This window comes from Triplophysa dalaica, chromosome 18 (genome assembly GCF_015846415.1).
Source record: "Triplophysa dalaica isolate WHDGS20190420 chromosome 18, ASM1584641v1, whole genome shotgun sequence".
NCBI classification, from domain to species: domain Eukaryota; kingdom Metazoa; phylum Chordata; class Actinopteri; order Cypriniformes; family Nemacheilidae; genus Triplophysa; species Triplophysa dalaica.
Genome location: NC_079559.1, coordinates 8,600,077 through 8,623,055, shown reverse-complemented (window position 1 = coordinate 8,623,055; position 22,979 = coordinate 8,600,077). Strand labels below are relative to the sequence as shown.

General features: G+C 38.2%; 5 protein-coding genes across 11 annotated transcripts; 1 reads left to right on the top strand and 4 right to left on the bottom strand.

Moving 5' to 3' along the window:
• The first annotated feature begins 18 nt into the window (after positions 1 to 18).
• On the top strand, positions 19 to 9,348 carry inavaa (innate immunity activator a). The gene is made up of 10 exons (XM_056773281.1): positions 19 to 339; positions 4,009 to 4,128; positions 5,083 to 5,216; positions 5,719 to 5,841; positions 6,088 to 6,319; positions 6,410 to 6,463; positions 7,026 to 7,251; positions 7,407 to 7,559; positions 7,889 to 8,579; positions 8,719 to 9,348. The coding sequence occupies exons 2-10, from the start codon at positions 4,062 to 4,064 to the stop codon at positions 8,800 to 8,802; spliced, it is 1,764 nt and encodes a 587-aa protein (XP_056629259.1). The 5' UTR covers positions 19 to 339; positions 4,009 to 4,061; the 3' UTR covers positions 8,803 to 9,348.
• A 169-nt stretch (positions 9,349 to 9,517) lies between these two features.
• Positions 9,518 to 14,047, bottom strand: si:ch211-163l21.11 (inositol 1,4,5-triphosphate receptor associated 2). Of its 6 annotated transcripts, none has more exons than XM_056773354.1 (12): positions 12,950 to 14,047; positions 12,782 to 12,848; positions 12,225 to 12,252; positions 11,991 to 12,131; positions 11,765 to 11,896; positions 11,416 to 11,563; positions 11,282 to 11,325; positions 11,115 to 11,165; positions 10,913 to 11,016; positions 10,441 to 10,560; positions 9,902 to 9,994; positions 9,518 to 9,782 (listed from the first exon to the last, which is right to left on the bottom strand). In XM_056773354.1, exons 1-12 carry the CDS (start codon positions 13,023 to 13,025, stop codon positions 9,650 to 9,652), a joined length of 1,137 nt encoding a protein of 378 aa, XP_056629332.1. In that variant the 5' UTR covers positions 13,026 to 14,047; the 3' UTR covers positions 9,518 to 9,649. The 6 variants fall into 6 exon arrangements, 5 of the variants coding, with proteins under 5 accessions (XP_056629332.1, XP_056629333.1, XP_056629337.1 ...); XM_056773355.1 differs by having other exon boundaries at positions 12,782 to 13,013; positions 13,436 to 14,047; XM_056773359.1 differs by having other exon boundaries at positions 12,225 to 12,313; positions 12,950 to 13,012.
• Positions 14,048 to 14,200: 153 nt separating this feature from the next.
• On the bottom strand, positions 14,201 to 15,806 carry rpl10a (ribosomal protein L10a; the record flags this gene model as incomplete). Its single annotated transcript, XM_056773400.1, has 5 exons — positions 14,201 to 14,419; positions 14,509 to 14,681; positions 14,783 to 14,931; positions 15,336 to 15,416; positions 15,712 to 15,806. Coding segments are annotated over 5 exons (669 nt in total), but the record flags the coding sequence as incomplete, so codon positions are not given.
• A 697-nt stretch (positions 15,807 to 16,503) lies between these two features.
• On the bottom strand, positions 16,504 to 19,324 carry fance (FA complementation group E). Its single transcript, XM_056773311.1, has 10 exons — positions 18,947 to 19,324; positions 18,310 to 18,874; positions 18,002 to 18,046; positions 17,863 to 17,919; positions 17,633 to 17,776; positions 17,390 to 17,513; positions 17,218 to 17,293; positions 17,065 to 17,131; positions 16,859 to 16,984; positions 16,504 to 16,720 (listed from the first exon to the last, which is right to left on the bottom strand). The coding sequence occupies exons 1-10, from the start codon at positions 19,147 to 19,149 to the stop codon at positions 16,613 to 16,615; spliced, it is 1,515 nt and encodes a 504-aa protein (XP_056629289.1). The 5' UTR covers positions 19,150 to 19,324; the 3' UTR covers positions 16,504 to 16,612.
• A 269-nt stretch (positions 19,325 to 19,593) lies between these two features.
• On the bottom strand, positions 19,594 to 22,764 carry mkrn4 (makorin, ring finger protein, 4). Of its 2 annotated transcripts, none has more exons than XM_056773348.1 (8): positions 22,679 to 22,764; positions 21,773 to 21,904; positions 21,403 to 21,689; positions 21,200 to 21,327; positions 20,887 to 21,128; positions 20,692 to 20,802; positions 20,481 to 20,598; positions 19,594 to 20,338 (listed from the first exon to the last, which is right to left on the bottom strand). In XM_056773348.1, exons 1-8 carry the CDS (start codon positions 22,732 to 22,734, stop codon positions 20,219 to 20,221), a joined length of 1,194 nt encoding a protein of 397 aa, XP_056629326.1. In that variant the 5' UTR covers positions 22,735 to 22,764; the 3' UTR covers positions 19,594 to 20,218. The 2 variants fall into 2 exon arrangements, with proteins under 2 accessions (XP_056629326.1, XP_056629325.1); XM_056773347.1 differs by lacking the exon at positions 22,679 to 22,764 and adding an exon at positions 22,315 to 22,500.
• Positions 22,765 to 22,979: the final 215 nt, after the last annotated feature.

Here is a 22,979-nt window from a genome sequence, read left to right as displayed (position 1 = left end):
CAAAGCACAGCAAACATTAGAGGTAGGGTATGATAGCCCTGGTACGGTCCTGTTTTTATGCCTAAATTAGTTTGAAGTGTAGTTTTTGCCTCGCGAAACTCTACATGCTCATTTAAACCGCTAATGTAGAAAGACGTTTCTGTAACTTTAACAACCCGAACAGAAAAACGCTTGACGCGGATGAAAAACGCCCCCGTGTAGTAAATGGTACAGTCCAGCGGGTTTCTAGTTTGAGGACAGGAGAACGCCGCAGCCCATCACTGTGCATTCTGCCGGCTCACGCCTATATGCCGTAATGGAGTGAACTGAGGTCCACTGGACTGGAGACTGCAGAGACGGGTATGATGATGATGATGATAATAATCATAATGACATAATTTTTCCTTTTTCATGTATTCTAGAGGCCTGACCTACTTGCAAGAATTTAATATTAGGTTCGATGTACTGCAATGTGCTTACAATGTATATTTGTAAACAACATTACTGAAAATTCTGACATGCATTATTCGTTTTCTAGTGGATTTTGATTGGTTTATTTGTTCTAAAGTTAAATGGTGTTATGGTAAACTACAGAGGCTTAAAGTAAATAATTAATTATTGATCATTGTATTGTATGCACTTTTAAAATGACGCTTATTCAAGCATGCATATTATAATAATCCATTCAGAAACCAGGTTGAGTTTGTATTGACATAAAGCATGACTTCTTTAAGGCTGTTTTCTGCTGTCTACAGTGTAAACACAAATACAGTGCGTGTTGTTCATGTTCCAGGACTTTAGTGTCTCCAAAATGCACTACACATCTCTAAACCATAGATTTTTTTGGTGCTTGCAAATGTGATTTAATGTTGATCAAGTTCTAAAAGTCGGAAGATCAGGGGTTCATTATTATAGGTTACTTTGTATCAATGTTCCAGCCATAAATGCCGAAATGTAAGTTATTTAAAAGACTAATTTTGCCTATGGACACGTTTATCACAAAACTAAGCGAAGTCTCATTTAAATAAACTTAATTGTATTTCTGCTGGGATCCAGATTGCTGGTGGATATCTGTTTACAAATGAGAATGAGAACTTTTTCTTTCTTCTAACATATTAGCTAAAGGTGTTTTCCATTCAAAGAGCCTTTCTGTCATGTGTGTGTTCACCTTTCATCTCAGTTAAATGGCAACGATGAAAGTCATTCTTTGTGATTTTACTTTCCTTTCAAGTCTCTATCTCCCTCTCGGTATCTCTCTCTCCGCCATGTTTTGCATGGTTTCATTAGCATTCAACTGGTTTTTGGCTCTGCACCAGCTGCGGAAATAAGTCACACAGTAAATTCTGTTGCTCTTATAACATCTGCGTCCACACGATTCAGCATCCTTATAATAACAGGCTCTGTATACATTCTGGGTCCCGTTCAAGTCTCCTGTCAGACTTTCCAAGCTCCAGCCCTCTCTGGGAATTCCAGATCTGGCCACAGTGGTAATGAAATTGGCTGGTTAGGCATTCCAATAGATCACAGCCCCACAGACTCATGGGAATCTGGAGATGCTCTAGGCGGCGCATGGGAATTGCAGAGAGTACAGAAAACTGATGTCTCATCTTTATGCTTGACCGCGCAGAGAGGATGGGTGGGTCTGTAGTGTTATCTGTCTGCTTCTAAGATCACTGTCGAGAAAACTACATCCTGTCTGCTCATCTGTGCTTGATGAGCTTTGGCCTAATGTGTTTTCAGGGTGGAGCTCACTTCAGTTTGACAACCTCAGAGTCAGTTTGAAATTTTATTAAATTGTAGAAATGGTAGATTATAAACTGATCAATTGGTTAACTGAAATATAGATTTGTGGAAAAAAAGAAAATTTTCTATGAAAAATATAAATGAAGATTTTGTCATTTCAAAGCTTTATGACTTACTTTTTGCCACCGAACACAAAAGAAGATATTTTGAAGAAAGTTGGTAACCAAACAGCTCTGGACCCCATTCACTTCTATTGCATGTAAGTAAAAAGGTGCCAGTTGACAACATTCTTCAAAATATCTTCTTTTGTGTTTGTATTCCGGGAACAAAGAAATTCATAAAGGTTTGAAATGACAAGAGGGTGAGTAAACGATGACAAAATCCTAATTGAAATTCTTTATAGAAAATTGTATTTTTCCACAAATCTATAGCTCAGTTAACCAATTGATCAGTTTGTAATCTACCATTTCTACAATTAATTTCTGTTGATGACAGACTTTTAATTTCTTGGTGAACCAATACTTTATATAATTGTTTTTTATGTAAAGATGACAAATCTCTTAACCTCTTAATTCTAAAGTGGCTATATCACTTTAAAGTACAAGGCATATTTATTGGTTCAAGGTTGATAAGTAAAGTTTTTTGCTGGGTAATGAAATTTATGGTTGTGAACTGCAAAATCCGCAGTACAGGCACCAGAGCATGTGGTCATTGTAATTTTTAAAGTGAATATCTGGCAAGCGCAGCTGGCAGTTTTTTAAGCATAAATTTAACAGCATTTTTTAATAGTGTCGTTTGTTACAGTGACCTAATTCCCCGCAGTGGTTTCATCAGCCGTTCTTTTCGCCTCTCTCTCGCTGGCCGAGGCGTGTTGTATCAGCAGATACTGTCCTCTCAGCAAACCACCCTGGCTTGTTGACACGGAGCTTGGTATTTTTTCAGTGCCTTATAAAACGGGCTGCTTTCAATTCTGCCATCTTGCATCCATCCACACGCTTTACAGGATTGAATGATGATGAGCATTGAGCATCTCCACAGTGACATACTGTCAGATTTTCTCATATCATCCGACTTCCTCACTGCTCGGGAAGAACGATGATAAGGATCCACACTGACTCATTAGCAGAGATGTTTTCCCTAGTAGTGTGGGTGGGCATCTGGATTTCTCCTTTAAAACATTCATATAAATACATGTGTCTGTCCTAGATTTTTGTCTGTGTGGCACCTTTGCGTATAGATACAACAAGGTTGTTGTTGTGATCAGGGAGACGGTGGCTTGTCACATCTCTCATGGGTTTTTTTTTTACGAGATAGATATACTCTTTCATAAAATTAGCTAAAATGATCTAGTTACTGGATATGAAAGGATCCTTTGTAAACCGGTGTTAATGGAGGGCGATGTTGATGGCTTTTCATATGACACTTAAATAAACAAATTATTGTTTTCAACATGTTTGATTAAAGTTTGATCAGGTGGCACTGTTTGGTCAACCTACCCCAGTGTATTGATAGATTCATATACAATACCAAAACAAAACTTTTCAATGTAACTGCTGTAGCTACTATTTTTTGAGTGCCCTGAAATGTGAGACGTCACAATCTTGGAGACAATCGGAGATCCCCGAATGTTATTCTATATCTAAAATTGCCTGTACCTTTTATTCACCGTAACAGGAGAAACCCCTGACATGGTTATCCGACTTATCAGCATCTCCCGCCTAAGGCTGATGCAGCACATAGACATTGTTCCACTTCAAAGCCCCAGAGAGTGGAGGCTGAAAGAAAGAGAGGGGGGTCGGATTAGAACAGGTGCAGCCTTAGGGAGGGGGAGAGTCCCTTTTGCCATCTGTTGACTTCGGGGGCATCTAGTGTTCCCCTAAAAACACTCCGTCACAATTCACACACGCTTGCATAGTCATAGCGATCCAGGTCGCCATGGTGCTGTGTGGGGGGATAAGAGACCCCCACAAGTGTGCGGTCAACTGAGGGGTGTGCTGCTATTGTGTTTTGAGGCATTCAGACTTTTGGGGGTAGTTTGCGTGTGTGTGCATATTGAAATAGGGGTGGACAGGACGAAAGTTACCAGTTGCTTTGTCTTTAAACCTTAGATGTGGAGACTGTGCAGGCTTCTCCTCGGGAGGTTGGTTTTTCATAATCATACAGCCACAAGACACTATTTGGAAGGCAAATTGGCCTAGTGGTTGCTGGACTGTGGGGCGGTAGATTAAATGGAGAGCGCTTAAAAGTAAACAGCGAATTTGAATATGTTCTCTGTTTCATCTACAGGTCACATCTGAAGAGTGGAACAGGATATTTACGTAAAATAAAACGACAGAGTAATGAAAACAAACATGGATTGTAAGGAGGAGATCAGTGACTCTGATAGCGGAATCATGTTAAACTCTGGTGAGTGATTACAATTGTACTGATAAATATGTTTTATATGAAAATCTGAAAAATGTGTTTATGATAAAACATTGCTAATATTTAGTAGTGGTCCGAATGCATTTTAGTCAACAACATTGCAGAGGTGGGCGGTACTGAATTTATTTTTCTTAAGTCGAGTGCATCATTCAAGTGTCTGTACTTTATCAGAGTGCTTTTACTTTGGAAAATATTTGCTTCACTACATTATAGAGCTCATGGTTTCAACTGCACTACGTTTCGTAAATGTGACCCAGTCTGTAAATCGTTTTGTGATTAACAATTTTCTTTAAAAAATCATCCCACAAAATGTAGAGAACATTGTCTGAAAATATAACGTTGATATCTTTAATATTGACCAAGTGACATGTCAAAGAATGAAATCATAGTGAAAATAGTGGTTGAAAGCAAACTTGCTTGTTATCTCAGAATTTGATTTCTGAGACTTAAGCCTGGTTTTCAGGGTCACAAATAACATGCTTTTTACCTCATTTTAAAATGTAGGAGCAAAAATGCTTAGAAAGTGCTAGAATAAGTGTTAATGCGAAGTGTTAACAGCAAAAAAATCCATATGTATTTATTAAACGTAGTGGAGTAAAGATTATGCTTTATAAAATTGTCATTCCTAAGTAAAGCATTTTCATAAAGTGCAGATACTTCAAATTTTACTTAAGAATAAAAACAAGAACTGTCCACATATGCAACACTGTGAATAAATGTAAAAAAGTCAAAAATATTGGGAACATTGGTGAAACTTTGCAGTGTGATATTTTAGTAAATGGGATATAACAATACATTGATGTAAATTGGGTTAAATGTTTTATTGTGGCTTTTTTACATTGCAAGTTGGACTTAACTCTTACCTCCATAGCTTTTCTAAAAGGCCACAGCTTAAAATATGTCCCATGGTGTAATTAAATCTCTCCTGGTGTCCAGGCCCAGACAGTCCCACGTCACCCGTGAAAGACATGAACAAACATACACGTGCCATGAGACTGAAGCAGCAGGCCCTGGAGGAACGGCTGGAGCTGTGTGTCCTGGAACTAAAGAAACTCTGCATCAGAGAGGCTGTGAGTAACATCCTGAAAAACAACCTCTGTTATATTCATCGACATCATGTACCGTGTTAATAGGATTGGGGTCTCCACGGGGGCTCTTTATTTAAATGTTTTGCATAGTATATTAGTCTAATTACCTAGAAACAGGTGAAATAAAACTATTTCAGGCAAATGAAATTAGTCATAAATTGTATTTTCTTCAGAATGGATATTCTTCATTCAGCTGCTCTGTCAGTGTAAATCAGATCTGTTCTGTTGAAGCTAGGCTTTCTCTTGTGCTGAATAATAGAGACACTAAAGCGAAAGGCCCAGAAACAGATGCTTCTTTGCATGTTAGCCCACACGTCTGTCATTCACTGTTGGTCAAGCAGGCAAAAGATTTAAGTGCCTAATCATTACTCCACCGTAGAGACCCTTTTGTGGACGCCTTGACAATGTAAAGATGAGCATCTGCTCTGGTTTTGTTTGCATTGACAGATAAACATAAAGTTGTTTGTTGTTGTTGTTTTAACAGGAGCTGACTGGAAAATTGCCCTCGGATTACCCCCTTCTGCCCGATGAGAAGCCTCCGCAGATCCGGAGACGAATTGGAGCCTGTTTTAAACTGGATGAGGGTTTTATTTCACAAGACGGAGAGGTACAGGCCACAATTCCTGCATTGAGACAATTTTAATAGCTAGACTGCTGTTATTTGACCTCACCTGGCTAGTTTCACAGTATCAAGTGTTGTTATTTAAGGCACAGGCTGTCATTTACTGAAAACTTTCCACTTATATATTGGATTAAACAAGTAGGCAGTGATTTCTGCGAGCTGCATTGAATGCACATTTCATCACTTTTAGCTTGTAATCATGCGGTCGACTCTTAAAACGCTTGTCTCTAGGAGTCTGAGCTGCACGCGTTGGAGTCTGATGTCGCCCTGCAGCGGCAGATTTATGAGGCGGCCCGTAAGCTTTCCCTGGAGGAGCACATCAGCAAACCAGTGAGAAAAAGCCGACTGCAGCAGTGCAAACGCGAAGAGAAGAAACTGAAAGAGCTACAGGATGCCGCGGTGAAACACCGCATTAACCACGGCTGCGTGTCTCCACAGACCTGCTATTCGTCCAGGCAGAGAGGTCAGCCAATCAGAGGCCACTAATTTTTGGGCCTTGTTATATAATACGTAATTCAATTTGACAACAACCGTATTTATGTGTTTGTTTTAGATCTGGGTACTTCTGATGACAGCTCACTGTCTGATGGTGTTGTCTTGGATGATGGTAAGTTCAGATATAAAACATTTCTAAGAAAAAAATATAGTTGTCCTTCCAAAATTCTTGCATGTCCAAATTTGCTGAAAAAATGTGCGGGAAAAAACTCTTGATTACATACTCCACAAAGTTGACAAGCACTTTTTAATACTTTTTATTGGTTAGACAAACACAAAGGGTGACTTAATATAATGTAGCAAAATATTATATAAAATCTATCATTATTATATCATAATTTCAAATAAATCTTTTTTATAATACAATAATTTCATCAGAAAATGAAATTGAAAGTTACACATTTTTGCCTTGATTTATTTTATTCATGATGATTATTGATTTTTATCATTTATAGAAAATATTATTAATGATATTAATTGAATTATTCATGTTGTAGGTATTTCTTTTTCATTTTATGTGTTAACCTTTTTTCTGAACCCTTTTTCCCAGATTTTCAAAGGAGCTCATTATTATCTAATAATACTTTTAAACTTTCAATCGAACTCATTATTATTTGATAATATTCTCTGAGGTTTAGCATTAACTAATGGCTGAAACTCTACTTTATTAACAGATTCAGATGCCATTCCATTCTCTCCAGTCGTTCTGGGTTCTTCCACGGACAGCGGTTACCAGCGTTTGATTCTCTCACCCAAAAAAGGCCCAAAGACATCGAGCTCCAGCTCCAGTCTGGACTATGATGCCACACCCATCCAGAACTCTCCGTGGAAGGAGTCCAGTCTAGACCAGCCTTACCAGAAACTAAAACCCTCTCTCTCTGCTAGCAGCAGTCGCTCAAGGTATTATTTGATAGATTAGCTTAAAATAACATGATGTTGCTTTAACACCATGCTGTGACAGTATTTATTCTTACCAATAAATTAAAGAGTTGAGTTCTTTTTATACAAATTATTAATCAAAGGGTTTTCTCACACATGGCTTCCTGTTTCCGCAGCAGTCCAACATTTTCAACAGACACGAGAATGGCAGACCTTCCTCCAGCACCTCAGTTTGTGTTTAAAAGTCTGCCAGTGCGGAACAATCAACCCAACAGCGCCCCCTCCACCCCAGAGCTGCCACTGCGCCGACACATCTCGCAGTCCTTTAGGTAATACTAACAATACATCAATAAACATTTCTGGGTTTGTCTGAGGAATTTGTGTAAGTCTTACATTTTAGATTAATCATGAATGTAACTACCAGCCCAAGTAAAATACTTCACTAAAATAAACTTAAATACGCACTCCCATAAGTGAACTTAAAGTACTCTATTTTTACACATTTACTCAATATACAAAAAATATAGTGTTTAGTACTTCTATTATGGTGTCTCATCAAATAATATTTTTTTTAACACTTTTTTGTTTCTTGTGTGGCTAAATAAGTGGCTGAAGTCAGGACTGTATAGATGATGTAATGTTCTGCCTTCTCAAACAGACTCCCCAGAAGCAAACCAGAACTGACTAAAACCAGCTCTGATCTAGGGCGTGGCCGCACCAAGTTACCCCGTCGACGAGTGACAGATTTTTCCCTGGCCTACTCGGTTCAACGTTTGTATCAGTGCAGCTCAGAGGACAGCAGCTCTGAACTCTCCATCTCCTCATACAGCAGCTCATCCAGCAGAGAAACAGCCATAGATGCACCCAAACCATGTCCACCTCCGTATGGTTACCATCGCATTGTTGCGAATAAAGCATCCGGCCGGCTCCCTACCCGCAGCCCACTTAAAAACAACAACCTACCTCAACCTGTGTCCATCCCCAATCGAGTGAAGAACAATAATGTGGCAGCACTTGAAGCGAACATTGGAAGGCTCAAGGTTGGACAAAACTCACAATTTGGTACTGCGCCTACGAATAAACCCCAACAGGTGGAGGTTACATCACCCAAACGAATGCTCAAACCTCCCCCGCCATACAACAAGGTGGTCCGCACGACGTCGCTAAGAGAATACCCTAACCATCCCGCCCGGGTGCTTCCTCGGGATGTGGTTTCAGGGGAGCTTAAATCTTGGCACCAGAAGAACAATTTAGTTTTGCCCAGGCCATGCTCACTCGAACGGCAGGGATCGATTCGAATGAAGCGTCCAGAACCACCACCCTACCACCAGATTGCCTCTCAAAAACAGGTGAGGACTGCAAGAATGTATGTTTAGTGAATCATTTAGCACAGTTTTAAGCAACGTTTTATTAAATGTCATTCTTAAAATTAGTTATATGATGGTAAATTAGAAATGCTTTTAAATGTGTTTTTTGTTGGTTTCTCAGAAAGTGATCCTGCAAAGAGCTTCAGATGGAACCCCAATGCAGTGGTATGAGGAAGAAGACTCTGAGATTGTAAGTCAGGTGTAAGATGTAAAAAAACAGTGGACAAATTGTCTCAATGTACTCCTTTACTTTATTTATTGAGCCAATGGACTCGCTGATACACTTTCATAGTGAAAATTATGTTAATTCTCACAAAGACTTTTTGACCAAGTATTAGAGGTGCGCCAATAATAAATGGCAGGTCACAATTCTTTAAACCTACATTTGTAACTAACACATGATTAAAGTCTACGACTTCCTTGTAAGGCATCATGCCAGATATTTATGATGAATGTGATATAGCTTTTATTTTATTGAGTAGTATTGAAAGTGTGGCCCACTTTTCCTAGGGACAATGACTTCTTTGAAACCCATGAACATTACATCATTTTATATATATTTGTGTCTGGTACACTATTCTGTTAAATTTAAGTATTTTGTAATGTCTTAGTTTACCTATAATTTAGACATGAATTATTATTTATGTAACAATATTTATTTTTCCTTATTTTATTTCCCCTTTTCCTAACACGTTTTATATTTTAGTCAAATCTTTTTTAAAACATGTTGCTATGCTACTGTAATGCATTGTATGAATAATTTACGATGTCTGTGAGTCTTAAAACCAAATTCAGAATTTTTTCTTCATGTTTGTATACTAACTACATACAAATTCTATTTTTATTATTTATAATACACTTTAATAAACAATACCACAAATTCACAACAGTAAATCATGACTGTCTTTCTGTGATTTTATGTTTTAAAAGTATTTATGTTTATTAAAGTAATTATTACTGTTATACATTTAACAAGAAGTAACCGCAAACTCTATTTTCAGTTTCTTCAACACTGATATTTCACAAATAATCATTTATTCCTATGTTTGCATTTACATCCATAAGACAGGTGTTTGCAGAAACCACACTAACATAGCTAATATTAGTAATGAGCAAAGGACTGTCAAATAGATGACCAGGATTATCCATTGACAGTGATACAGCCACTGCAGCAGGGGGCGGTGTCTGCACAGAGTCAAAAATAATACAAACCTTACCATAAGTTACAAAAAATGGATTCATAAATTAGTTGGAAACAGAGGAGAAAACAGAAAATTTGTGTGTTACTACTGTGTATAACTTACAATTTCTTACAAGATCTCTTCAGCAAAGCAGAGCTCAGCTCCAGATCCGCCTTCATCTTTTGAGGAGGTGATGGCAGCAGTAATCTGGTACTTCTGTTATTTTAATAAATAAATAATTTAATAATGTGGAGTTTTAGCCAAATGGTTGAATCATTTGATTGTAACAGATACTGTGTAGTTTTTGAGACCACACAGAATATCCAGATTGAAAATAAAACCTATATAAACATAAATGTTAATACTCAGTACAATTTTTTAATATTTATAAACAAATACATGTTATGACAGAAGATAAAAAAGGTTTTGAACTATATTTAGATCACTAATAAAAATCTAATATGTCTCATTGACTCATTGAGTATATGATCAAATAATATATTTAAGTAGACATAGCGCAAACTAAATACAATATTATGTACTTTATGTAAACTTTTCATAATTTTGCTACTCCAGATTTTGTAGTTTATTTCTGTAACTCTGTAGTAGTGCATGAATTCATCTTTAAAAGTATTATGTGTGTTATTGTTTGTGTGACCTACTTGTTTAAATGAACTGGGTCTGTCTCGTGTCTCTTTTTGTGGTGAGGTTGAGATGAAACAGTAGATATCTGTGGAGCTTCAGCAGTTTGTAAGGGATTGTCCTCTGGAAATAATTCTTGCCTTAAAACATGCAATATGGTGTCATCTGCCTGTCATTTTTAAGGCCTGGTGGTCTCAGTTAGCTAACTAATGACAATTGTCATCATTACTGACATTCTTCAAAATATCTTTTGTGTTCTTCAAAAGAAGGAAAGTCATACAGGTTTAAAATGACAAGAGGGTGAGTAAATGATGACAGAACTTTCATTTTTGGGTGAACTATCATTTTAAAACGTGCATGGATGAATCTTAAAACTGAATACTATTTGGAACATCATGCACCAATGAATACATCACAATATGACCAGGAGTGAGTATTAAGTCAACAGGGTTGATTATGATTTCATGTTCACTTTAAACCTATTTAAATTACCTTTTACCCACTGCTTGGTCTGGTTTGTTTGCATGTGATTCTATCTCTTCACATTCCTCATTGGTCACTGAAATTGAGGCTTGTGACTCCAAAAACTTGTGTCTCTTTAAAAACACAAAAAATAAATAAATTCAACTAAACCTAGATTGGTATCATTAGATGTGCATTGTCTGTTTGTCAAAAATATTTATTATGCACTGACCTGGCTTTGCTTTGAGATGACAGATACACTGATTCTGCGTCGTAATCGTGGCTAGGAGGAAGACAGAAGAGGGAGGCAGACGATCTCATAACCAATAATCTGCTAACCAATAAACGATGAATAATCCAAGAAACAAAATCAATTAAGATCAAGTCTAAGATCAATACCTTCTGTGAATCTTTCTCCATCTTTCCGAATGCTTCTGTATCCTCTGCAGTAAGACAAAATAATAATTGCTACCAATACATGTTGAAAGATAATAACTGAATGTCATGAAAGAAGTGAATGTGTATTTACATACCCCTCTGCTCACAGGCCTGTCGCTCTCTGTTGCTTTTCTCCATATGTTTCTTCATGTCCTCCAGTTCAGTGATGTTCCTCTCATGATGACGTTTCAGGTTCTGAACGTGAGCCACCATCAGTTCCACAGCAAGACTGGATTTAACCTCCTAAACACACACTATCACTTCAGATTTAATATATAATAAAGCCATTTATGTTGTAATAGTTTAGACTTTTCAAATATACAATATCGGTCAAAACTAAAAACTAAATTAAAGATGTGCATGATAAAGATGAGAGAAAACGTGTCCTCACATTCATTTGTAATAACATTGTTAACCAGAGAATAACCTGGTATGTTACTGTACCTGATGCACGGCCCCGAGTACCTCTGCCGAGTTAGAGATCCGTCCAACCGTGCTTCCGATAATGCTGAGACAAAGTTCAATCTGCTGGAGAAGACTGGCCTGCTTGATGTCTAAACACATCCCTTTCAGAGTCTAGTGACACCAAAAATGGCAAGCGCTCAACTTTCTTCATAAACTTAATACTGTTAAGCAAATTAAACATGCTTTTGCAAGTTTACAGCTGTACCTGAAGCATCTCCATGCCTCTTTCTACTTCAAGTTTGAGATTATTCTCAGCCTTGTCTCTTGCATGTTCCTCCGCCTCCAGCCGCTTGAACAAGGTGTACTGATCACAGCAGAAAGACAGGGACAGCTGAGAGAAAGTAGCCTGCAACCACAGCAACAATAGGGTATTCCGAAATTCAAAATGACACAGTAGGATTATAATCAATTATTATTATGATTGAAAAACAGGACCGACCTCTAATTCCTCCTCTGTCATGTCAACACTGTGGAAGAAATTACAGATATTTTAAGAATTTCCACAAAGCTGGAATCGAGTGATGTATCCTAACACACAAACACAAATAAAATGTAATTTATAGATTACCGTTACTAACTTAATAACATTAAGCTTCATTTATTTGACCAAGAAATTCAGCCACATAAATCCGTGTTGGCTATGGCTGGTTATCGGTGTTATAGCAGAAAGCTCCTTTAAAAAGCCCCTTATATAAATTAATGTCGATAAAGGGATAGTTGACCAAAAAAATATAATTCTTTCATCAAAAACCTCTAGAACTTTTGAGGAATGTTATGTGTAACGAAACAACATTGGCCTCCATTGACATTGAAACTAAGATAGATTGATAGACTAAGACATTTACAGAAGTTTCACAGAAAAATGTCATGCAGGTTGAAAGTTGAGTAAATGATTTTTACATTTTCGGGTGAACTATCCCTTTAAATGTTAATAAATATGTAGCATGTTTTAATATATAAACAAATGTCTTTATTTCACTTGTTTGCAGGCGTTACCTGTTGGGTCCCTGTCTTTTCAAAACAAACTGTTCCTCAAAAGTCATTAGGTCTTCTTGTCTAGACCCTGCATTACAAAAAAAACATTTGTTTTTATTTAACTTTATTTAACTATTTAAGAATAACCTGAACGCAAAATGAGTAGATGAAGTTGTGTTGAACTGGTACCTTCCTCAGAGTCATTCTCACTGTTTTCTGTTCTGTTGTTGTTGACTTGTTGGTTCACAAAAGCCTGACCATACATTATTCAAACCAAACAAAATTAATATAAGAAAAAAGTATTTCACCATACTTAATAATGGGGTTTTATGTAATTTTAGCGAAGTCAAATCAAAATACCACCCTCACCCATGATTGAAAAATAGTCTTTACAATCTTTACTCGTCTGTATCTAGTTAACCCAAGATGCAAATAAAGATAAAATGTCAGACATGTCTACTGGAATTAGAAGACAACTAACTCACTAAACTAATCACAAGTGATTTCTTGAACAAATTTCCCTGACAAAATCCCCAAAATTACCCCTTAAACGAAATATCCTATACTAACACCACCACCGATCCAATATCTGAATCAATAAAACATGGCAAAGCACCAAACTAGTCTTGCAGATAGAAATCAAGGTCTGGGAAATAAAGAGAAATGCCTGCTTACCATGACGTTCCCCGTGATTTCTAGTTGTCAAAACTCCACCCACTGCTAACAGTTGCAACATAATCTCATTAGGTTAGACAAGTAATCCGTCAGACACATAAGGTCATCCCAGCCATGTTATGGGTCCTTGCCTGCCACATATTAAATTAGTCTGAGAAAGAATTTAATTTATTTTAGCCACTGCATGCATAATCTGCTTCATATGGTGTGTTTGTTTGTTCTATTCATGAACACCATTCCAGCATCTCCGGCTATATTCATGGTGAGAACCAGCCAATCCATACAATACTCTGTTCTATACACAACTCGATCCGTACAAAAGTTGGTGGGACATTTTAGAATACTCAATTAACCTAACCGGCACCTCTTTGGGCAGTGGGAGTTAACCCACGCTGACACAGGGAAACCATGCAAACACCTCAAAGAAAGAACGAACCATCACAAACATTCTTGCTACGAGACAACAGCATCAACCACGGTGTCACTGTACCATCTCATATGGTGTGTATATTTGCTATATTAAAAGTCATCTTATAAAAGTTGTCGATCAGGATGCCAAGTTTTTGTCCAAGAATTGTACCTCCCAGTTATGCGCAACTTGATAGAACCCAAACATTTAAAAGACTTTTCTTTAAATTTAGAGCACATTTTATCTACAAACGTAATACTTCATTATATATTTTTAATCAATACTTGTTTTTTTAAAATCGTCTTGACCTGTCAGCATATTTTAAGGCAGATAATGAAAATCAAGACAAAAACAGATTGGATTTACTCCACATTTATTGTAGAAAAGCGAGTGACGCAGAGTCTCTAATAGAGGCGCTGTGGCTTTCCCATGGTGCTCTTGATGTAGAGTGCTCTGACATTCTGCCAGTTCTTCTTCAGCAGAGACACCAGGAAATTCACTGCCAGGTGGATGTTGTAGACCAGCTCATCCTCGGTCATCTTGACATGACCAACGGCAACAGCCAGACACAGCACCTGAGAATGATTCCAAAAACAACGGTCAAACACACAAGCTAAGCCTTTAGATTAAATCTTTAGTCTTGAGTTAAACAATGCTCACAAACCTTCTTCATCTGGAATTTGATTGTGGATTTCACCTCATCTACTTTGGTGACCAAGTTCTCGTTATGGGTGAGCAGAGAGGGAAACTTTCCTGCCTTGTTAAGGCCAGGACCCAGGATACGAGGGATCTGCTTGATCAGGGACTCGGAGGCCAGAAAAGCATCGTATTTCTTTGCTAAGAGAACCAAAACCAATACGTTAATCTTCAATCCAGAATATTAGATACTCAAGTATCCAACTAGGAGTAATGTAGATTTGGAATCTGTAAAAACTCACCCAGCTTCTTCACGAGTTTCTTGTTCTTGTTAAGTTTTTTGAGAGCCTCGATGTCCATGTGTGGGAGTTCGGCAGCCTTGGCTTCATCACAATGCTGCTGGTCACCAAGGACACAGACTGAGAACTTGGGACGTGGAGTGGTCTTCAGCCTGAGGGTCAACAGGTAACATTGAGTGACAACATAGAAATAACAGGCCCCTTCTGACCCCATGTGAGGCAGACCAAACTCTTACCCATACCACCTCAGCTGACATCAGGTGTTGCTAGCACAGGAATACAATTAAATGGTCGGCTGAGGTATGATGGCATAAACGCCATCACCTGCAGCCTCCCCTCATGTTTTAAGACCCAGGGTAGGGGTCCGCCTGCTTCACCAACCCAAAAGTGGTTCAGACAGACTACCCGGGGCTGTTCTCCACTGCCAGCCCTTTAGAGCCCGCTTACGATTTTTAATCAGACAGGCCAAATAATCGATGACCAAATATGTGGTTCTATTCGGGCGAATCAAGGGACAGACAGGAAGAAGGCTGGGTGATACAGTAAAAGGCCGAACCTGACGGTGCCTGAGAAACGCTTATCCTTCTGGGGATCATAATTCTTCAAGCTGACCTGAAGTTCCACAGTTTCAAGAAACCTTTAAAATGAAAAGAAAAAATTAATACAAAGATTTCACAATAGCACTTGTAAAAACAGGTGGAGGACATACGAACTACATACAAACAGAGATATTTATAATACAAAAAAATGTCCATGATTTAGGAATCTAGACACTATTGACCAGACAAGCAAATAGAACCCGGACACCTACCAATATTTTATAACGTAAGAGCAACTAAACAGCTTTGAAATTTAAAGGTCTGGACAGAAAATGCTTTAAAGATATGTTATGCTTTCATCTACTGTTAAACACACTGTAACTAGACTCTTACTTTCTCTTCTTGGCAAAGGAGCCAGACTGTACCTCACGCACCGCCTCGTACAACGTGTCTCTTGAGACCTTGCTGCAAAAGAGAATAAAACGCGGTTAAATACATGAATGGGTAAAACATTAAATATCAAGAGACGACGTCACCGCAACAGCGCCGATTTCGTGTGGTGTTAACAGACCAACCGCTTAACACATTGATAATATGCTAAAACAATACATTTTTTAACGAAATATATAAGTATTACATATGCCACGTATGAATAACAACCATCAAAACTATTATCATGTTATATGATGTTTAATAATCGATAGATTAAACTGGATTGCATTCTAGATCATCGGCAGACTCATCTGCGCTGCCCAGCGTCGATTCGTGAAACTTTAAAAACGTGCAGAGTATAACTTCACACGATAGCGTATTAATTGTCAATGTTTATAAACGTTAAGATAAATATAGCAACATGATTTCAGGCATTAAATTAAATGTTTTAAAAGGTTTTTCACGTGCCTCATTTTGCCGCGACCTATCTCCTTCCACACGGAGCTCGAAAAGGAAGGCAGACGGGAAGTGGCGTGGAATATATGCGCCTGTCACTGAGATGGACTTCCGCAGCCGCCATAGTTGTTGTGGCAGGACATTTACGTTTGCCAACATTTTAAGACGTTCAGTTATAAATATGCATGATATTTCATATATAAATGACTATAAAATACATTTAAGGAGAATAACTTTAAACTTTAATATTAAAATTAATTTAATTGTAATATGTGTAGTGCAGGGGATAAAGAATTCTGAAGAAAAAAATAAGATGTTTGGTAAATTGTTTATTTAGGCAAGTTGCAACAATATTTATTATTAATATCAAGAATTTATGTTTTAAGAATAAAGGTGTTTGTTACAATTATTTACAATGGGAAATCCGTTTCAATGCAGCCAGCAGAGATTTCTTGAGGAAAGTCTCATTGAAAGACAGACAACTTGACAGCGTATGATGGCATGCCGCGTTGACCTGGAAATAACGAATAACAGAATATACTTAATAAATAAATATGTAAACATACACTTAAGCATTTATCAGATGCTTTTTTCCAATGCGATTTACAATAGTGATTCAATTTACAAAAGGTCTTGTTACAATTCTACTCACATGTGACTGATATTTGGACAAGACGCTCAGCAACATCTTGGCAAACTTCATTGACTTGCTGAATTGTGGAGACTGGGTGCACAGTTGGTCAGTGAAGAGAGTGAAATCCACCTCATTCAGTTCCAACTTTGAGTTAAAATAAAGGCGTAGCATCAATCTATGACTTCTATAAAATTCAAAAGTTATTTTTTTTAAGATTGTGGTACCTTTGAATCCAGCAGCGCATGGATGACTGACAAAACGCCCTCATCCCAGGACACTTCAAGTATTGTCCTAAAATTTGGAAGTAAATTTCTGTCATTAGTACTGCATGTCAACCCGCTTCTTTTTAAATGCTGATCTGAGATATTCTGACTGACCGGAAGACAAGGAGTCTGTGATGTGGCTCAAGACAGTCTTCTACCAGTCTACACAGTAACTCAGCCTGAGCACTTCCTACAAAAATGAAAAAGTTAAATATAATTTAAATAAATATAATTTAAATACACATTATAAAATACAACTCTAATGTTGAAAAAGGGTTACTAATACCTGTCCGTTCCTTCCGTAAGACTGGCTCTATCAGGGCCTGGCAAGTTGGTCTGGGGTAACGAGTGCAAAGTGACATCACTGCTGTGACCAAACAGCGTGAGGCATGTTCCACAAGAGACAGAATCTAAGAAACAGAGATAAATAAGGGAGATTTTACTGCAGTAAACAGAGACAAGTTTTAAAGATTACCATTTTTTAAAGATCAACATCCAGAGGTAAATTAAGACACATCAACATACTAACCCTGTCGAGCAGGAGGTGTGTGATGACAGCAGAAGCAGTGCGGTGACTGAGGTCTGGGGACAGTTCGAGCAAGCAGCTACAGAACTGAGGTAAACACTGTTCAGGTGCTTCTGACAAACTCAGCATCGAACAAAGTAAATCCACCTGTTTGAGTTATAAAAAATAAATCCAGAGTAAGAAATCAATTTTTAAGATTATGAAGAGCATCTAAAAAGGATGTACTGATGAACCTCATCTGGGTCACATTCATGCAAGACTTCCAAAGCAGACAAAGAGCTCTTATCCCACTGCAAAAAAAAAATGCAAATGATATGAATACGATGCTAATAATAACAGTCACACTTATATAATTAAATCTAAATCTCTTACCCCTGACTCTGTGTCTAGTAATTCTTTTATAACAGGGACAGCAGTCTAAAATGTTAATGTCAATGCATTAGAAATTTATTTCACAAATTCAAACACAATAACAAAAATCTACAACTTTAAATTAATAAAAAACAGCTTATGCATAAAAAAATAACTTAAATAGTGTATCAGTAGAAATTAGTTGTGGTAAACTGTGGTAAAAAAGGTCATTTGGTAAAATCTGTACTGAACAATTCTGCATTAAATAAACCGTTCCTTAATTTTTGCAAAACGTTTAACAATAATTATTGTTAGGTGAAGAATTTCACCTTAATGTGGTCTGACAGCACTTTTGAGGACTGATGAGAGCTTGTCTGTGATTTTGAGGCAGAACTGTGGTCCTGTTGTGACGTTCTCATAGATTCCTCCTTTTCCTCAGGTAACCTCTCTACCTCATCTTGGGCTGTACAAAAATCCATCTTTACCCTTTTACTCTGTTGAGCATCATCATCTACATCACGATCAAGGTTGTCACTTTTTCTTTTTTTATGAGGCAGAACTGAGAAGTCTGTCTGATCATCAGCATGCTCTGTTCCCATCTCCTGAAAACAAGATGCCCAACTCCCCTTTGTATTTTGGTCCTTAAATCTCTCACATAGACCCCTTATGTTCTCTGTACATTTTGAGCTGAGGAGGGTGCCATTCCTGGTCCCCTCAATATCTCTATAAAGCTGTTTGATTAATACACAAGACCATTGGTTTTCTCTGTGATCCTGGATCAGACACTGTAGTAGATGTTGAAGATTGTGTCTTGAAACTCCAGGATGAATAAAATGCAAAAAGCCAAGCAGATTACGTTTGAAGACTTCAGGAAACAGACACACCAAAGGTTTCCTGCAAAACAGTCATTTATTGACGTTGCTGAAATACATAACATGCAACAAACCTGCGTTTTGTTTAACTTACGAAACGAGAGCGTCTTCGTGCAGACAAGGTTCCTGCAGGCACAAGGTCTCCAAAAACGAATTAAGGGTATAATCTGGATCAGATCTGCGTTGTTTATTGAATATTATTTGTGCTTTATTCGGTCCTGCAGCCCCGGAGAGCAAAGCGTGAACGAGCAATCGCGAGCGTCCATCAAAACGGTGCAATCGAGACTTCACATCCATTAATGAAAAGTAGCCTACAGATCAACCGAACTGATGACTGTTAACTGTGGTTTTAGAATATTAGTAGTTAGGTTCACAGATAAATCTGTATTTTCTCGTACTAAAACTTACATGGACTGAAAAGATCAAACAGTTGAATGAGCGGAGTCCAGTGTTTTGAAAAGTTTAGATTTAGTTCTTTATGGCGAAGATGAGGACGCGCTTAGACAACATTTGCACATTACTGACACCTACAGTCTAGGGGTTGAAACTCAAATAGTTTATGGGATTTTTTTTTTAAATCGTTATTGTTGCATGGGGTCCATTCATAAAAGTAAGGTTTACGTTTTACATTATTAGAAAAACATATTAGCTAAAAAAAAAAAAAAAACATCTCGACCCCTTGCCTTTAGTACCAAGTCAGAGACAAAACAAGTCCACACAAAAAGGACAGAAAGGATTAAGTGAGGCAAACAGTGGAACATTTTTTATTTTCACTTTTCTCTGAGTGTACACAAACAATACTAAAAGTCATAAAATGTGACATCAAGTCCTTGTATACCAAGTTACACCTGTTAACACTGCTAAAGAGAACAGCACGTCAAAAGCCTGCTGACAGGTTGCACATTTAGTGTTTGGCAGAATACTGGCACAATAATATAAACTAGAAAGTTCACAAAATATTAAAAGCCGATTTCATATAAAGATATTAGACAAGAGGGTGCAACGATCAGGAAGCAGCGCAGATGGAGGTATTAAATGACTAACAAGTGAAAAAAAAGATAGCTGATATAAACAACCATGCATTCAATATTTTCAACATCTTAACACTTTTTGCCCTCCACACCTAAACTTAATCTCAATTTAGAGAGCCGAGCATTTCATCTTTTTTTAACCACCCCTTTACATAAACTAAAGGCACAAGACTTAAACTCTCACACACAAACACTCACACCGTAACTTTACATGGCTAAACAATTAGCCAAACAAGAAAGGGTCGCTAAAAGCCAACCCTAAAGAGACTTAGATTTCAGTGCAGAAGCCAAGCTCACTCAATGTAGATGAGCAAAGATAAGGTTCTAGATGGTCCTTAATCGTCGAAAAAACCCAGAAGATCATCATCATCCTCATCCAACAGAGTCAAGGCAAAAATGTAGCTCCAAAGCTGAATGCCATCGATGTCCAAATCCTCCAACATCTCAGCAGTGTTCTAAAGACACAAATCATGAAGAAAATTACTGCAGCTAGCAAAATATTTAGCAGATCTTACAAATATGGCAACAAAACCGAAACGGGTCATTTCAAAAGATAACCCAAAGTAACAGATCAGAAAAAAAAAAAAAAAGTGTTACCCTGCGTGTAGAGCGCCTGCGATGGAACGTATGAGAAGCGGGCACATCATGACTGTAAATACAATCACTTTTGAAGGGGCAACATCCATGACGCATGAAGAAAGTGCACTTTAATTTACTAAAAAAAAAGAAAGAAAAGTAAACAAGCATTAAAAGGCAATGATTAAGTAATATAACATAACCATCAATCCCAAATATAAACCATTCTAACCTGCTTCTTTCTTTAAAAGAGGCTATCAGTGATGCTTTTTCCTCCCCATCACAGACCCAGTGCTTGCTGGGAATGTAAAAGGAGGATTTCACTCTGCACTGTGGACAACCCCTGTTTTTGAGAGAAAGACACCACATTACACCCAGCATGCACAAAGAGAAAGGTAGAGCGATCCTATACATTGACAAAACTCACTTGATGACATCCTCCTGGAAGTCTTTTGTCTTTCGCCATGTAACAATGCAGCTGATACAGAAAGCATGATTACAGTTGGGAAGAATGCCATAGCGCCGTTCCTGAGAAGTCAATTTCTCAGATATCTTGTCCATGCAGATGCCACAGGCCACATCTTTGCCTTGATCAAAAGCCTCCGACTGTCGCTGCCCCAGTGAGATGGCAGCACCAACCTGACTCGGTCTCTCCGACAAACTGCTTCCCTAAAATCCAACACCACTGCATTAAACTCGAGTCCAGATCCACCATCTCCACCTTTAAATCAACAACAGACCTGTGTTTCAGCTACACATGCCGTTACTTTATGGACTTCAGCAGGTGTTGCACTAGATGCAGAGCTTGCCGAGCTATATGCGTTTGTTGTATTGTGGTCTGGAACACCACTTTGTCTCCTTGATGCTCCTGCAGAAAATGAGAAGCACTGGTAAACAAAACATTACAGAACTGATGGAAAGGAGGAAAATAAACAGGAAGTACCCTGCTGTTGAGGAGGTACATCTTCCATAACCCCATACTCTTCCTCCTCTGCGATACCTGCGGTTAGGCGTTCAAAATTCTGCTGTAGCATGCTCATGCTTGTTACCAGGGGCTCAGAACCTCTTCGATTCATGCTATACGCCCCTTGAGCCGGTAGAAGAGAGGGTTCTGATCCCCGGCGGTCAGCCAAAGCACGGCCAGCCAGAGCAGAAGGGAACACTGCAGGCGCTGAACCTCGTCTGCTGCTCCCTGAAGGCCCGTCATATGTTTGAGGAACATGGAGATACCTGCAATTCAAAACAAAGTATATTTCAGAAGGGATTTTGATCACTCGTCGCTCTAAAACTGCTCTTGACAGGCGGCTACCTACCTGCAACGATCCCCAAACCAACAAGCACCTTTTTGGAAGTACCGACATCGAACCTGAAATGATGGCGTTGCTGGAAACTCATGCAGATAGTAACAGCTTTGACCATAACGGCAAAATCCATTGATGAACTGCCTGCAAAACAGAACAGCATGTGCATTACAGAACATTGTATAAATGTACATTTTGAAAGGGATACGATTTTCAAAGCTGAAATGCTTTGAAAAACTGAAATGTTTCCCCTATAGCGAGTTTTTCGTGTTGCTATTGACTACAGCAATACACGGAAACCGTGAGTGAAAACAAAACAAAAACTTATTTTGTTCGTCTCTTTTACACATTTGAAATCTAAAAGGGCATTCATCTAGTTTGTTGCAAATTAAGAATACCTCCAGCACGCTTTAACTAAAAACTACTCGTTGCCCAAAACCGGATGTAAACATCTGCGTCGAGAAACGTTAAAGCAGGAAAAGTCAATCTTTCAAACAGATGATCGGTGTAACAAAACAAACGTTTTTTTCCCCACTTCCACTGCGCAAAAATACCTGCAGATTTCCCTTTCCCCGTTCAAGCTGCCTTTTCTCGATTGTCTGTACGGTAGGCTGTACCGATCCATTATAAGAACCACTAAAAAATGAGTTTTAATGCAACTTAGTTAGCGGAGTTAGTAAATGTAGAGAAGTCGGAGCTACTGAAGCGACCCACGTCACACAAGGCGCGCGCGCTGACCAACCAGGGCGCCAGTGGGCGTGTATCTATTCTATAGCATGAACCGCGACTTCAGCGAGCAAGACTTGATTTTTGATCTTACATTTTGTGTCTAGATGTTTGCTTAGAGACACTGTAATACTCAAAACCACCAAGTTAAACTCGAGTGCACAAATGTCAACAGCTGATGACCATACTGACCTACAAACTGCACTGTTATCGCCTGAGATTTTAGAAGATTGCGCGTCTCTTTCCATCCTGCTGCTTGTCCCTCTTTGCCTGATGAATGGTTAATGACACGCACACTTTTATAATTGTTGGGCGGGGCTTTACCATTTGGCCGTCTGATAGACGTCAAGATGCATCAAGACGTAATGCAGATTGATTTAGGACAATAATTTAAAACTGCGAAAAAAGAGACGCAAGCAAATAAACGTGAAATAATGAATAAATAAACAAATAATATTTACATTTTATGCACGAGTCAACGAGTCATGACATG